At 39.2% G+C, this 16,844-nt stretch overlaps 1 protein-coding gene across 1 annotated transcript in view; it reads right to left on the reverse strand.

Moving 5' to 3' along the window:
- Positions 1 to 6,534: 6,534 nt before the first annotated feature.
- Positions 6,535 to 16,844, reverse strand: part of MS3_00001550 (uncharacterized protein) — a gene marked incomplete at its 3' end in the record, with an annotated part of 46,005 nt that continues 35,695 nt past the window's right edge. Inside the window, exons 7-8 of the mRNA XM_051209018.1 lie at positions 13,890 to 13,986; positions 6,535 to 7,062 (exon numbers count right to left, since the gene is read on the reverse strand). Of these exons, the coding sequence (XP_051074436.1) occupies positions 6,794 to 7,062; positions 13,890 to 13,986 (366 nt within the window). The remainder of the gene's footprint in view (positions 7,063 to 13,889; positions 13,987 to 16,844) is intronic.

The raw sequence follows: 16,844 nt of genomic DNA on the forward strand, positions 1-16,844 counted from the left end.
CAAGAGTTAGCATTACCTGGGATGACTTTGTTCCGCAACGACAGAAAAACAGGAATTGGGGGCGGAGAAGCCATATACATAAGCTCTTGCTTGGAGGTGCACCAAGTTCACAACCTCGAGTTTAACAATCTTGAGGAATCCATATGGTGCTCTGTAAGATTGTCTAGTACTTCGAGGTGTCTAGTCGGAGTCATTTACAGAAAGCCAACTGCCGACACCGAGTACGATAGTCGTATGCTGGAAGGACTATCCCGCTCTATCCGTCTCGGTTTCACACACATCCTGATTCTAGGGGACTTTAATCTCCCTAGAGTCAACTTCGCGGAACACACGTACACTGGAGGCGACAACTCAACTGAAGCTCGGTTCTTCAACCTCATCGATAACTTGGGCTTATATGAAAATGTGAGGTCGGCAACTCGTTGGAGAAACAGTCAGACACCATCGCGCTTAGACCGTGTATTCACTAACGAAGAATTCCTAGTCGACAACCTCTCAATGCTGGCTCCTCTGGGAAAGAGCGATCATGCCGTCATAGCCTCCAGTTTTGTCATCAAAACTAAGCTAATGTATCCCAACAATAATTTGCGTTGGAATTTTAAACGGCTGAATGTCCCAGCTCTACATGACTATCTACAACAGTTGGTTTGGGATGTTCACCCTCAACTCGATGTAGATGGTCATTGGGACTTCTTACTGCACACGCTCTTATGTGCTACAGACCATTCAGTTCCTCAAACGGTTCCTAAAAGCTGCAAGCCACCTACAGTAATCAAGAACCGTACCCTTCGCCTGCTAAGCCGCAAAAGGCACTGTTGGGCGGAATACAATTGAACTAATAACGATGGAGCGTATAGGCAATATAAACATATCAGGAACATATGCACGAAGGCTATAAGAGAAGACAAGCTTCAGTACCAAACAAAGCTTATGGACAAATTTGCCTCTAACCCTAGAAGCCTATTCCGTTATACAGCCTCTCTTCGTCAAGCCAAAACAGGAGTTTCTCAACTGCTAGGTCTTAACGGCCCGACCAACAACGATGGCGACGCCGCTAACCTTCTGGCGGCACATTACTCTCAAACGTTTCAACCGGCTGACATCAACTTTATTGACGACAGTTTCATCTGCAATTCCACAGGACTTTCTGAAGTGGACCTAAGCTCTGACTTGGTGTTCCGGAAATTGCAGCACTTAAGACTTGACACTTCTCCTGGCCCGGATACGGTTCATCCTGCCATACTGAGGGAGGCAGCCTCAATCCTGGCAACGCCGCTTAGCGTGATGTTTTCACACTCGCTTAGCCGGGGCAAACTACCGGAAAATTGGAAGTTGGCTCACATCACACCAATTTACAAAGGTGGTCGACGCAATGAACCTTCAAGTTATCGGCCGGTGGCTCTTCTGTCATTACCTTCAAAACTCATGGAGTCCCTGATATGCGACGGTTTAAATGACTATCTGCCTGTCCTTAAATTTCTTCTCACCCCAACAGCATGGTTTCAGGAAGAGTTACTCTTGTATAACCAACCTGCTGACTGCGGTGGACAGATGGACAAGCATCCTCGATTGCAAGGGAAAGGTTGATGTCATTTACCTTGATTTCTCAAAAGCTTTTGATAAGGTTAACCACTTGTGTCTTATCAACAAGCTCAAACGACTAGGTATCAAACCACCTCTAATCGATTGGCTTACTTCATACCTAAAAAATCGACACTTTAAGGTTAGGGTTAATTTCACTTTATTTCAGGCTATGGAATGTCCTAGTGGGGTCCCCCAGGGCTCAGTACTAGGGCCTCTTCTCTTCTTGATCTACATAAATGATCTTCCTCAACAGGTGACGTCAGACTTATTACTTTTTGCCGACGACGTGAAACTTTGGAGAGAGATACGCAACCAAGACGATACACAGGCACTTCAGGAGGATCTGACGCGACTTCAAAGTTGGGCAGACGATAACGGACTTACCTTTAACACTTCAAAGTGTAAAGTAGTCCATCTGCGACATGTCGCAAACTACAGTTACAACTTAGGAAACTCCTCTCTAGTAGTATCCCAAGTCGAAAAAGATTTAGGAGTCCTGGTGCCCCATGACTTAAAGTCTTACGCTAACCGTGACAAAAATGCCTTCCGAGCAAACCTTGCACTGGTAATGTTGAGGCGCATTTTTGGCCAGTTTGACGGAAGAACTTTCCACACAATCTTCAATAGTTTCATCCGTCCCCATTTAGAGTACGGAAACATAGTACTCCCCCCTCACTACAAAAGGACAAGGTCACTTTGGAGCGTATCCAACGGCGAGCCACGAAATCAGTTCGAGGACTCAAATCTAAGCCTTACGAAGAACGCCTCCGTTCACTAGACCTTTACCCACTAGAATATAGGCGTCTTAGAGGTGATTTATTAATGGCTTATAGTATTCTTAACACTTCTGGACATCCTCTTAAACACCTACTTAAGCTTAGTTTGAATAATAACCTAAGGGGTAACACCCAGAAACTGGAAACACAACATAGCAAGACGGAATGTAGACACAACTTCTACTCCTTAAGAGTTGTCAAAAGCTGGAATTCGCTGCCGGCCGAGCTAGTCCAAGCGACTTCTCAGGAGTCCTTCAAGAGGCAACTTGACCTATTCTTAAGGACCAAGGACAGCATCACATTATGATTTACCAATTTCTTTTCCTTTTTTATTGTTAACATACCTAGGCTCCTGCCTGGAGGATTTGGTGATCCCCTGCTACTAGACACGGAAGCCTGTTAAGCGAAAGCTTCTTCTATTCCGTCCACAACCATTTGAACCATTTGAACCATTTCGAGTCTCTCAAGGTCGTTGCGAATTTGAATTCATTTCCAATTGGGTCGTAGTCGTCGTCCATATGACGCGTAGGTCGGCTTGTTACTAATTTCTCGATTTTGTGTAGGCGGAAACCAAAGAGATTTAGCTAGGGAAAAAAATTTAAAAAAACAGAGTGAACAAAGAAAGTCTAAAACTAGCAGTCAAAAGGATGGGAATAAGGGATTAACTTTAGAAGAAAGACGTTTGAGGTAGGAATGTTATCTAGTTATATTGTATGCTCTAGAGACGCTGAAGCAATACGAGCAAAACAGCAAGCCAAATCACAAGCGCCCGTTTCGAAGGCATGAAGTACATGAGTGTGATGATGTACCAGTTTCTCCGTAAAAGGCACCAATAAATATAATGGTCAGCCTATATAACTTCGAGTTCTCACTAATCGTAACTAAAATCTCCCCCATCTCTTTGATGTTTGGTGCAAATTGTTGATAACTAGTCTCATTCAATGTGACACTGTTAGATTCATACCTATATGAGTCTATATATAATTCTCTTAATTTTATACAAGTTGACAAACTAAAAGATGTTCAGTGATAAACTGTCATATCTACCTGCCAAAATAAGTTCAAAGCTAATTAGCAATTTGTGGCGAGCTCTGATTTTTACTCTCTGAAATACCAGAGATAACTGGTTCTGTATCGACCATCCTTAATTCATTGTCAACTGTATTGGTTTGTGCAGCTTTATTAAAAGCGTTTAAACTTAAAGTATATAATCTCTGGAGTTGATCGTGACCTTCCGAATTTTCTCCTGTATAGCTCTAGCTTTCGTATGCAGAATTTTACCTGATGGTACCATAGCCCATCACTTCTAGGTGTGAAAGTTAAAAACGCTTGGGCTTGTGGTCTGTCAACAACTATGCGGCTATACTCACTTTATCAGTGGGCTTTGAAGCTATGTATTGCGAGTAGACTAAACATTGTAATAATGGGTTGGGAAAATGTTTCTTTTTATCTCCTGTTTGCCAGCTCGTGCTTTCTTATTTTATTTAAACACAAACATTGGTACAAGGAGTCACCAAACAGATATGCGCCACATGATTCATTGGATTTATGTGAGGGCCGGGATACTTCTCGGGTGCCCGAACCGAAGCAGGTGATTTTCTCAGAGGGCCACACCCCGAGCCTTTGACCTAAAGGTCTAATCCACAAGGCAGTGGAGCAACGTCAGGAGATACAGTCCCATGGTATCCGGTGACCAACAATAGGTTCATACACCATTTGTTTCCTTAGGACCCTGGAGCCCATGTACACCATTGATTTGGAATTAGGGTTTTCCAACTCTCCTAGGTGGGTCCTCCGTATCCACTAGCTGTCCCATGCAGAAGGAGAACATATTCTGCTTTGAAATAAAAATGTTTTTAAAGATCAAACTTGGAGAGACAACAAAGGTACTGCGTGACAAAAAGTCAAGATCAGGGCCAAAAGTAGTGATTAAGAGTAGTAAGTTTCATTGTTTTCAAAGTTTGGGGATATAATATTAGTACCTTGGTTTTGGTTGTACTGCTGGCATTTCGCGCTTTCCTCGAGATATTGGGAATATTAATCCTAACTATAATGTCTAAGTTCACACTACATTTTGTAAGGTGACTCGGTTTATATCATAGATGTTCATTAAAACTATTGCTTTATTTAGTTAATTCCCGTCTCAGATTTAGTTTCCGGCCTTAATACATCTTTCAACTACATAAAAGTCGTGCCCATACTTGTGAACTGCAAACACTTTAATTGCTCAGAGATATTTTTTTGTAAACACTAATGAGTCTCATAGACTTCAGGAATAATACCATGAAAGTGGGTAGCATATGCGAGGAGTATGCTTATGCGGTGGAGCACCAAGTGACTAACCAGCCTTCTGTTCGTCCTGTTCATTGGGACTAACGTGGTCAACATGAAATATTTTGTGTATTTATTTATTCAGTTAGATTCTTTACAGCCACCTACTGCGAAAACAACAGTGATCTCTGTTATAGAATTAAACCGAAAAGTAAGGAAAGACCAGTGGATTTCCATGTTCGCTGGAATTTTTAAACGGTCGGAAATTCATCGCATCAGGCTTCGAACACTGTGAAACCAATACAATTTAGACGTAAAATCACAAGAAGTCTGTCCAGCGATTGTAAGTAATGGTGAGTGATCAAAAAAGAGATGGGGAAAAGCGTCGGAGATAGGTAAGATTAGACAACTGTTCCAATTTATCAAAGGGATAGTTTTCAGAAAGCTAGGTTTTGACAAAACTTTCCAAAAATAGTGGGATCATGATCCTCTCTCAACCTAGACGATTGAAACAGTGGGCGGAACATCCCAGAAAACATTTTAGATGGCCCTCGACCACTCTCCAACTATCTACTTCCGGGCATTTACTGACCGTTGCTGCTACCTTGGCGTGGTGGTCGGGCTTGCCTGTCGTGATGATCCGATAGGACTATACTAGCTGGAACAATCGTTCTTCAAGGTCCTATCGTGCCGGGCAGGTTAGTTGAAGAACAGAGACTAAAAGCAGCGAACCCAAGGTTTGAGGTCGTACTGTTGACTGTACAGAGGTGTGAAGGTAGTAAGGTTTTTCCTCCAGACAACCAGCATTACAGTAGTGCTACCTTCCCACAAAGGAAGGGTGGGGTTAGAAAAGGTCAACCCTAAAAGTGCACACCATACCTTGTCCTATGGGTATCCGTCTCCGGTGGTAAGGTCTCAACAAGTACGGAGCTAACACAAAAACGTCGTGTGTGACCGGCCTGAAGCAGTTGTCGCTCGGACACTGCGGTCACACTCAGGTTACTAAGGCCACCTCTAACCCAATTCCCTTTTCACATACTTCTAGGAGAACCCTTACACGGTGTGGGCGACCAGGGAGTGGTAACCACCCTCATACTTTCAACAAAGCCCAAGACCAGTGACTGATAAAATCTAGATCCTTTTGGGAATCTTAACAATGTGTTTTGGGCGCGTCTCCTTTACAATGAATCCGAGATACTTGTTCATGGCTGGTTTGTGCCAACACCTAAAGTGGTAGTAAGGAGTGAGGTCGTTGGGCACGTCGGCGACCTCACCTGTAAATTCTTATCAGCCTTAGTCGATTGGTATCTGACAAAAACTCGCCACGGATTCAGAAAGTTCGCTTTGTTCTTGTAAACTTGTCACTAGTTACATAGATGAGACGTTCATCTGCTAATCAAAGGGGAAATTTTCCTACGTAGAAGTCCTTCGTTTTTCTTTACGGCTGTGAAACCTAGCTTTAAGAGTAGCGGATATTCATAGGTTATCATGATTGTCTTTAAAGCATTGTCCGTATATGTTGGAAACATTAAGTGAGTAGTGCTGTGAGGTTGCAAACATGCTGGTGACCGAATTAAAACCTGAGATCTATGTAATCATTAAGTGTTGTGAACTTTCTGGTTTGTGCTTGCACAATAACTTATTTGTAGCTGATAATTTTAAGGAGATAAGTAATTCATCGGTGTTTGAACACATTTTCTGTGAATTAGAAATACATAAATTATCTACGAAATGTAGATTATCCGATAATCAGAGAAAGTTAGTTGTAACCGTTATTAAACCATAGATATATCCTACAACACAGATCCGTTCCCTGAAGTAGCATAAAGGTTACTATAACTAATTGATAAATGTATCTAGCAATCGCTGGACGTTCAGACCTTAAGTAAACACAACATGAAGGTACTCGAAACAACGTATATATTCTTTTTACCAAAAAAATAAATTATTGGAGCATACAAACAGCAGATTTGAATATAATAATCAGATAAAATAAGAAGAAACTCATATAGAATCGACAAATCACAGCCTTGGCTTTGAATTATAAAAAGTGGCATTAGTTTGTATTTTTACTTATTTAAATAGACACGAGAAAATCATTCTGTTTGAATAAAAGGTAAGAAATGAAAGACTAAGAGAGATAAGCTGTTCTCACAAAACACTTATAATGTCTGATCACGTTCCATTGGCACTGTTTCGTCTACTACGACAATTTTAGACTCACTAAAGCTTCCATCATTTGATCTGATATCCTCATTCTTTGCCTTGAACTGGTTTTCGAGATTAGGGCTTACTGATTGTAGTTTCTCTAGTTCGGTCGGTTTTGAAAGAATATCACTTTCATCTCTTATCAGGGATCGAAACAAACTAATTGGGAGGTATAAATACACATAACCCAAAACAACGGGGATCAAAAGGCCAAAAGTTACGGCTGAAATGTAAATAAAATGGTAAACATTGCGTCCAATTAGGTATCGTATACAAGATCAAAAAGATCGTCAAAAACCTATATAAATACTTCTTATCAATAACTAAACATAAGACATTGAAGAAATAAAATGATTCACTATTTCTGGTTGGGAAGATTACTGAGTCGCACTATAAACGTCGTATACTCTTCGATAGAACTGTGACAATAGGAATCCTAGTACTTGGACCTTGGTATTATGACCAATCGGTTGTAATACTGCGATCATCAAATCTTTCGAGGGTTTGTTTGTATGACGATGGTAAACATGTCGCACTTCGTGCTAGTTCACAGTTTAAGCTTGTCTGAAGAAGTTAAACAATTCTTTATAGGGTCTGAATATTTCAAGGGAATAGTTTGCTATTTGGGAAACATTTCTTATGCTAGTCACCTAGAAGTTTTCCTCACTTTTGTGAGAGGAACAAGAACGGAGACTACTTTCTGGGCTATAGTAATGTCCTTATCTAGTTTCGCTGGTGGACTTAAATGTTTCTCAAACTATTCATGTGAGAAATCTTACCACCGATATTTTAACCCGTTGTTTAAGAATTATCTGTCTGGAGTTATAAACAAGACGTTTCATGAAGCTAAACTTTCTCTAAGATTTACAAACCATAAACTTTTCCGTGCGTGCGTAAAGGGAAACTTTTATCCGGTCGGTCACCTTTATGTGCACTTATCAGTTCATTTGTTGATAAGGGGCGAGGTCCACTAGCATCCGCTATCAGAACACAACCTCCAACTTGCAATTACAAGGATGAGAAGAAAGCGGTCAGGAAATCGATCCTTGGGTTTATAATAAACTATAATCATTCAATTGACTCGCATATTGATTTTCGGGTTGGTTTGAGAAATGAGCTTACTTCAGTTATAATACATAGCTGTAATAGCTAATTAACAATGGTAATGATGGCACCATTCGTAAAAGATTTATTGGTGCGTATTATGTTTGTTCTATTTTGTAGTATCACATTATTTATTTTTATTATTTCTATTTGTATATTTCTTTGTTATGTCTAAACAAACATTATCCTTAATTGCGCCGCTAGATAATCCTTTAATTATTTTCATACTTTGTCCGTAAGTTTTGTTCTTCTTAATATTTCTTTTATTATTCAACTTGTCCAATCCTATAGTTTGCCAGGTTAGAGAAGCTTTTCTTTGCTAATCTTGTTACATATTTAGCCATCAAATTTAAACTTGCTAGTTCAGTCCTGCCAGACAAGATAATGGAACAACCTTGAGAAATGTCATTGAAAGCTGATCCTGAAATCCTATATGACTCCCTAAAATTACTTGCATACGCATGTTACCTCTAGTGGAAGAGCATAGGCCGCTCACCAGCATTCTCCATAGAAATCCGTCCTGGACAATCCTTCACAGTTGCCTCTAGTTGCTATTCATCCTTTTCATGTCTGCTTCCAATTCCCGACGTGGTGTGTTTTTCGGCCCTCCACTTTTCCGTTTCCCTTCAGGGTTCCGAGTTGGGGCTTGCCTCGTAATGCAGTTCGATGATTTCTCCAAGGCATGTCCTGTCCACCTCCAACGTCTTTCCCTAATTTCCTATTCAGCTAGAAGCTGATATGTTCTCTCCCACAGTAGGCTGTTTCTGATGGTATCCTGCCAACGCATATTGAATATCTTGCGTAGATAATTGTTTATAAATAGTTGTACTATTTTGATGATGGTTGTGGTAGTTCTCTAAGTTTCAACTCCGCACAGTAGGACTGTCTTGACGTTCATATAGAAGATTCTGACTCTGATATTGGCTTGCATACAGTTGTTTTGAGTTCCATATGTTCTTTAACTGTAGAAAGGCGGCCCTTGCTTTCACATCTGCATTAGACCTTCCTTGCTCATCGATGATGCTTCCCAGGTACGTGAATGCTCCCACCTCTTCCTGAGTTTCTTCATGAAGTGTGACTGGGTTGGTGTTTTCCGTGTTGTATTTGAGAATATTTCTCTTTCCCTTGTGTATGTTGAGGCCTACTGATGCAGAGGCTTCTGCTACACTCGTCGTCTTGACTTGCATTTGTTGGTGTGTATAGGATAGAGGGGCTAGGTCATCTGCGAAGTTGAAATCATCTAGTCGCATCCAACATATCCATCGTATTCCGTGCCTCTCCTGAGATGTGGAGTTCTTCATAATTCAGTCATTTATTTATGTGGATACATACATTGGCACAAGGGGGCGCGAAATACATATGCGCTACACAATAACAATGGGGTTGTAAGAGGCAAAGAATGTAAAGTGCGTATAGTAAAAGAGAAACAACAACGAACAGAAATTAGTGTATGAGGGTGAAATAATAATAATGATAATAATAATAGGAGAAACAGTTGAGTTAGCAAAAGTATAACCAAAAATAATTCTTTCAATCAAAGAAGTTACGTCCATTTTTTTATGAACTAAAGGGAAGTTACAGCAGAATCGCCACTGGCTTCTATTCTGAGCCATATCTCACAACATCTCTAGCCACCGTGTTGCACCATTTCTAGGACCTCAATTACGGAGTCATGAAGGACCAACAGTAGTCAATCCTGTGCAGCTTTCTTTCATACCACGACACCATGTCACACTCCAGTCAACCACCAGAAGAGAAGGGGGAGTAAGCAGCATTTTCAGACTTCGGTCGTTACTCGGAATGCGTATGAAGGCTCTCATCCATGCACGGCTTTGCAGTGTAGCCCGTCGTACGAATTCCGTATGATGTTGACGATTTTCTCAGGTACTCTATGGTGTCGAGGAAGTTTCCATGGTGTTCTCCTATCCACACTCAAATGCTTTCTGATAATCAAGGAGGTTGATGTATAGTGACGAGCTCTATTCAATTGATTGTTCAACGGTGATCCGTAGTGTCGCGATTTATCGGCACACTCTGTTGAGTACTTTTGCCGGTAGTGTTATGGCTCTATAGTTCTCACACTTATTCAGATCCCCTTTCTTTGGTATCTGGATGAGGTATCATTCTTTCCAGTCTGTCGGAACTTGTTCTTCCTGCCCACTCTTTCTAAGGTGATCGTGGAGCATGTAGCAAGCCAATCCAACTATTGTATCATTTGTCTACTCACTGTAATTCAGACACTTAATTCACTATGTTAATTTCTGTGTGTGTATGGTTGAGCGCGTGTCTGCACATCACCCTTAATCTATTCTCCTATTGGTTGTAACATACAGATAATCAATAATTTATCCACACTTGATTGACACTCAAAAATATATATGGATTTTTAACACACACCCACACTCTTGGTTTCACAGTGTGCTTGCTCGCTGTACGCTTGCGGATTTTATTTATCTTAAACAATAAAATATCTCTACAACTGGTGTTCAGGCTTCTGAATAATCTCCAGTAAATTCATAATTCTACTAGGAGATTTAGCCCACCTTAAATACTCAGGTAACGGGATATCATTTATTGGAGTCAGATATACAGGAAATTAGCCCTCAACAAACATTTTTGAAGTTAATTCTGTGTCTCACTTCAGTGATTCATCTGGTATTTTGTCAGGTCCCGCTGCCTTCCCACGATTGATATGTATGATGACCATTCTGATTTCTTCGATTGTTGGTGGAGTGACATCGATAGGAAGTTCTGCGTGTGTTGTTTCGATGTATGGTTAGTTCAATGGGATTGGTCTACTCAAGAATTCCTCAGATGCTCTGCCCACCTGTTCCTTTGTTCTTGAATCTCAGTGATCAACTTAACTTCTTTGTCCTTGACCGGTCTCTCTGGATTACTACATTTCCCAGCTTCTTCGTCGTGCCATATAGCTGTCTCATATTTCCTTTTCTTGAAGCGTTTTTCCTCTGTCGCTGCTAGGTTTTCCCCGTATTTCTACTTGACGACTATAATGCTCCTCTTCACTATATTGTTTGCTTCTATATGTTCAACTTGTAACCTGACTTCTGTTATTGTTCGGCTGTTGTTAATTGCTATCTTCTTGTTCTTCCTTTCTTGAATCTTGCCCAGGGTTTCGATAGATATCTATTCTTTATTATGATGCTTGCTGCGGCCCAGAGCCTCCTGACATGTTGAAGTTAGTGCTTCTGATCCCTTTGCAGTTGTCCTCCATAGTAGTCTTTGCTTCTGTGAGTAGGATCTTGTAAGGCTTGGAACCCGTTGCTCAGAGGTATCTTCAATTCACTGAGTTTGTCAGTATCTCGAAGGAAGGCTGTATTGAACCTTTGTAGTGCTATTTGTCCAGTTGTTCACTGGTTCTTTAGCTTTAGTTTGATCTTGGCAATCGCCAGTTGGTGATGATGTGAAGCTACGTCAGCACCTCTCTTGGTTCTCGCGTCTTCCATCGACTTTTCGAATTTTTTACTGTTGCAAATATGATCGATCTGATTCTCTGTATTGTGATCCGGTGAGACCCACGTAGCTTTGTGTCAGAATACTATGCCGCCTATAACCATTTTGTTGAATGCGCATAGATTTGCAAATATCTCCCCATTCTCGTTCCTTTCTCCTAGTTTATCCCGTCCCATGATATCTTCATAACCGTTGTTGTCCATTCCAACTTTGGCGTTTCGATCTTCAATCAGGATTGTCAGTTCCTTTCCTGGGCAATTCTCTATGATCGATCGCAGCCTCTCGTAAAACTTATCTTTATCATCGTCGTTGCTATCATTGGTGGGTGCATGACATTGGATAATATTCATTGTGATTCCCTCGTTCTTAGTTGTGAAGAATGCTTTGATGATCCTGGGTCCATGAGAGTCTCATCCTATAAGTACTTTGCGTGCTTCTTTGGACAGCATCAGAGCAACTCCGTGAGTGTGGAGTACTTTCTTCTTGATCAGAGTAAAACAGCACCTCTGTTGAATCTATCCTTTTCTGTCTAGCTTCGGTCCAATGGGTTTTACTGATTCCTGGGACCTCCAGGTTGTATCTCCTCATTTCCATAGCCACTTGATTGATCCTCTCGGTCTCCCACTTTGTCCGGACGTCCCATGTACCCATATTAATTCTTACTCTGGTGGTTAGAAGGGGCTTTGGCCTCGTGACTTCTGAAGAATGTCGGCTTTCATCATGACGCGTCATAATTCTTATAAACGAAGATCATCCAACTTCCAGAACAGTTTGAATGGTTTATTTTTTGTTTAATCTGTTTATCATTGTTTTAACAAGGTTGTTTTTTATGGTATGAAGTTGCTGATACCATGTCTAACCCTCCTTGTTTACCCGGGCTTTGGACCGGCAGTAACCCGAGAAGGGGTACGGACTCCATAATCAAGTAGCTACAAGGATAGTTTCTCTGTCTCATCGACAGTCGACAAACTGGTTGTTTAATAAATACAAATTAATGACAACACCATCACAAATAAAAATCAGATGCAAAGGTTATTATGCGATCGGAATTTCGACAGCACGTTTTTCTACCAGCTATGGCTGCTGCGACTACTACAAACAATACAATAAATTTGGTGAGGTCGACGAATGACGCATTAACGTAAAATACTAACCACATATAGCTGATGGATTATTACTGTTACGATTATTTTCCGTAAACACGCCGCTATGCACTACAAATGTGGTGAATACTGCTACATATTCTTGTTCATAGAATTCAGATCTAAAATAAAGTCTGTATTTATAAATAAATCACACACAAGATATGTGAAGAACGTCTGACAAGTAGGGTGAAAAATGTAATATTTTGATAACAGTAAGAAGATATCCAAGTGAACGTTGTATATGTAATGTTTCTCTATCTTATCATTTATTTGGTCATTTAAAATCAGTTATAACTAATTCAACAATTCTGGCCCAGGTTAATATCCATCTTGCTTGCATGGTTTGCCTGCGCATCCGAATCCTTGAAGTATACATAATCTCAAGACTATTTCCACTAAACATCTCATATAATCGTTAACGTATTCATTACACAACAGTTAAGTCTAGGTAAATATACTAAGTTAATAGGGATACATATTTTATCACTGGAATTAAAACGCGGGGCCATACGATTAATATAACAGATTTATTTTATTAGTTTAACGCCCATTCTTTGACTATACACTTTGTAGAAATTGAGAAACCTTCATTGTTATTCGTTTACATTGAATGATTTCTGGGAATGGTTTTTAGCAAACATGATTTATTGATGTTTTAAAAATGAAAGTCAGTAACGATTTATCTCTTAAATTATATGCCGGAGTTAATTCTCATCGCAAGCTGATGAATAAATGAAAGGCATGGAGAAATGAACGGCCATTTTGCTTTGGTTTGGATATTTCGATTGTCTTTACAAAACTAGATTAATGTGATTAGCAAACAGAATGAAATAAAAATACCTGAAAACTATGTAAATAGTCTCTGAGTTTGATACCGTACCAACTCTTAGTTTGCATTAGAAATATTATGAACTTTTATTTTTTTTGAGTCAAATAATTTACTGAACGATTGAAGTGATAGATAGCCTATCCTATAGCAGTGCACCACTTCAAGCTGTCACAAGGTAAAATTTATGACATATGCTTAGCAACGGAAATAAAACTATGAGACAAATTAGATTGCAAACATCAACAGATAGAAAGCAAAATCAAAAGTGAACGTAACCACAGTGGTATGATATATTTTGTAATGCGCGATCTGCAGTCGCAAACCATATGTACTCCTGTAATTTTAAGACTGAACACAAAAAGTTTGATATTCTTCCGCAAAACGTAGACCAGAAAAAGCTACTCCGCAGATCTGTTGTCTTAATGTGACTAGGAATGAGGGTTGTTTCATTTAAACCAAGATCAAGTGAAGAAAACTTAAAGGCAAAAGTATGGCACTTACCTGTTAGTACTGGGAACACAATGAGACCAGCGATTACAACCCAGAATAGAACAAACCGTCTTAAATGTTTGGATTTCGAAAGAAGCATCCAATTAACCTACCAAATGTAGATAAAAATTACTAGTTGAAGTTTGTCTTCACAATTCAAAGAAATGGTTATTAGGTCTAGTGTACAAAACAATAAAAGTAGATAAAAAAACGTCTGTAAAGGAGATATAAAGATATTTCGCTTTAAACCACTTTGCTAAAGACTGGATAAAATCACCTAAAATTTTACAAGGTTCCTCTTACACATGGCTGATAATTATGCAATCCAAGATTATGGTATGCTAACTTTGGTAATTTAAATATTTTTATTGAACTAACTCTGGTAGGAATAGTGAGGCAAACCATACTATTTACTAACATAATGTCTCTGCTACTAGTCAGCATATTAATGGAATAATTAGAAGTAAATGCTATTGTTAGGAAAGGTTTGAAATATTCACAACCCACTAACGATTTAGTATCAGCCAACTATTTTACTTCTTAATATGTTAAGTACGCGTTAAGACTATACAAAAAATTCTAAAATATTAAATAAATCTACAAGTGTTCGTCGTATCTAACAAAATGCTGGTAGAAAAAATGACGACGTGTTCATCGGGACTTATTTTATCATCCGGTTCTAAAGCCTGTGAAATTTCAAATATTTACATCACTATTTGTTCCTCTGATTTTATCTATCGAGCAATAGATGTAAATACACTCGAAATTTGACTCCATGAATATAAATGACAAGTATTTGATGCTGTTATAAAGTTACTTGCTGCGAAAAGTATTTCTATAGATCAAATATCTAAACGAAATAATAATCAGCAGATACACTGAAATCGATTTAATGTATAGCTTGGTCAGACAAAATTACTGTTCAATCTACCAAAAAAGTTAACAAGTAATAATCAACCATCAAGTAAGTAACAAAGGTGACAAGCAGCACAAAGAGAAATAGTTCACCAATGAAATAACGGCTAAGTGACAGCATGTGACGAAAAATTGCCATTGATTCGAAAACTAAAGTTACCTGAATATCTATAAAGCACAGTCACTTCCACCTCTTTATGAGGTTGATGACGATAATTATGAAATCAAATTTGATGTCAAAACATCCATCATCACATATTTTTGGCGTGAATTAAAATGTCATATAGATGGCATGGTTTATTGTAAATTTTTCAACATGTAACAGAAAAAGGTGATTTTCTGTGGTGTGAATAGTAGTACTGGGAAAATTGAGCCATACACTCGCCGAATGTATAAAACTTATGCGTAAATAACATCTTTGCTTTGTTTAGTGATAGTAAGGCGGAGCATATTTAGACAGAATCTTAGTATGAATTTTTGTCTTAGGGCTGAAATCGGCGCTACAATAGATCGTACTAAGAGAATATTAGCGCTAATCAAGTAACAAACAATGGTAATTAGATGTGACATAGATGATAAGAAAAAGAAACATTCCACTTCATAGAAACATACGAGAAATTCATGGAAATGGTATTTCTAATCTTCGTCAACATAAGTTGTTTTGTAAAAATTGTCGGCAAAGTGTGCTGGTAACCACAGATTGACTGCAGTTGAGACGAAAATTTATCGCAACTAGAGATTTTAGCCAATCAAACACAAGTATTATGTGAAATTGCTAAGACAAAAACACCAGGAATCAATAACTGTATGAACGTATGCATACTTTTTAATGCCGGTATGACTAAATTATAAACAGACATTTGACTTTTGAAAACACGTGAAGAGCAATATGATTGACTTATTAGTTGAGAAACTACAAAAGAAGTAAGATTTCTCAAAATTTTTTATTTTCAATGCGGTATTAAACTTGTCTATTATTTCTGAGAAACTCTGTTCAAGTATATTTCTTAACAAAGAATTAGTTCTTCAATAATAAGAAAATAGTGATTTCAAACTAGTCGCTCAAACGACATATACACATTCTCACAGGAGGTCAGTCGCGATCTAAAAATCTCGGTGGTAACATCACTGACTATGGCGTTGCTTGATACCGTATTGAACTCACCAGCGAGCATAAGGTACACCTTCCCAATATGTGTCAAATATCATGAAATTTAGGTCTAGGGTATCCTACCGGCCATTTCCAACCACCACCTTATACACATTCTATTTCAAACTACGACCAAGTTGGTGGATATGGAAGATCCACCTAAGAAAGTTTGAAAACCTTAATTCCAAACTAATGGTGCGCAGTGACTTCAGAATCTTGAAAGATCGATAGTGCATAGGACTGACTTTTTGAGTGATCACCATGAGGTCACATCTCATAAGGTCCTGTGGCGTTAGGGAATCAATCTCTGGATAAAACGTTCGGTGAGCAGCCGTCTAATAAATCCACATGGTCCGGTCTGAGAACCCGGGTAATATTTCACCTGTCTCACAATGACAGTGAATAATCATGAAGAAATCGACTGAATTTGATATCACTGCTAACTCGGTATTGAAAAATTACCCATTTAATTCAAGTGTTTTAGTCTCGCCTTGTTTTACTTTTCCCTTTTTTCCATCCTTTCTTTATTCTTGTTGCCAGTTCACAAAGCAGCTCATCGATAGAGAAAACGTTTTTTGTCTAAATAAACTCCAGTGCAGGATCATGGATGCGTACACCTAGAGTCCAATACTAGGAGGAAACGGTTGTCCAGTGCGTCAAGGTTTACAGTAGTGGTTCAACAGTGATCAGATAAAGGTCTCAAATAAACTCAAGTTAATGATTGGTCGGAAGTTCGGATCATACAGCTGAGTACGAATTTTTAGAAACTTACGCCTATTACCTGTAGTGGAGGAGCATAGGCCGCTCACCAGCATTCTCCATAGAAATCCGTCCTGGACAATCCTTCACAGTTGCCTCTAGTTGCTATTCATCCTTTTCATGTCTGCTTCCAATTCCCGACG

This window comes from Schistosoma haematobium, chromosome 1 (assembly GCF_000699445.3).
Source record: "Schistosoma haematobium chromosome 1, whole genome shotgun sequence".
NCBI lineage: Eukaryota > Metazoa > Platyhelminthes > Trematoda > Strigeidida > Schistosomatidae > Schistosoma > Schistosoma haematobium.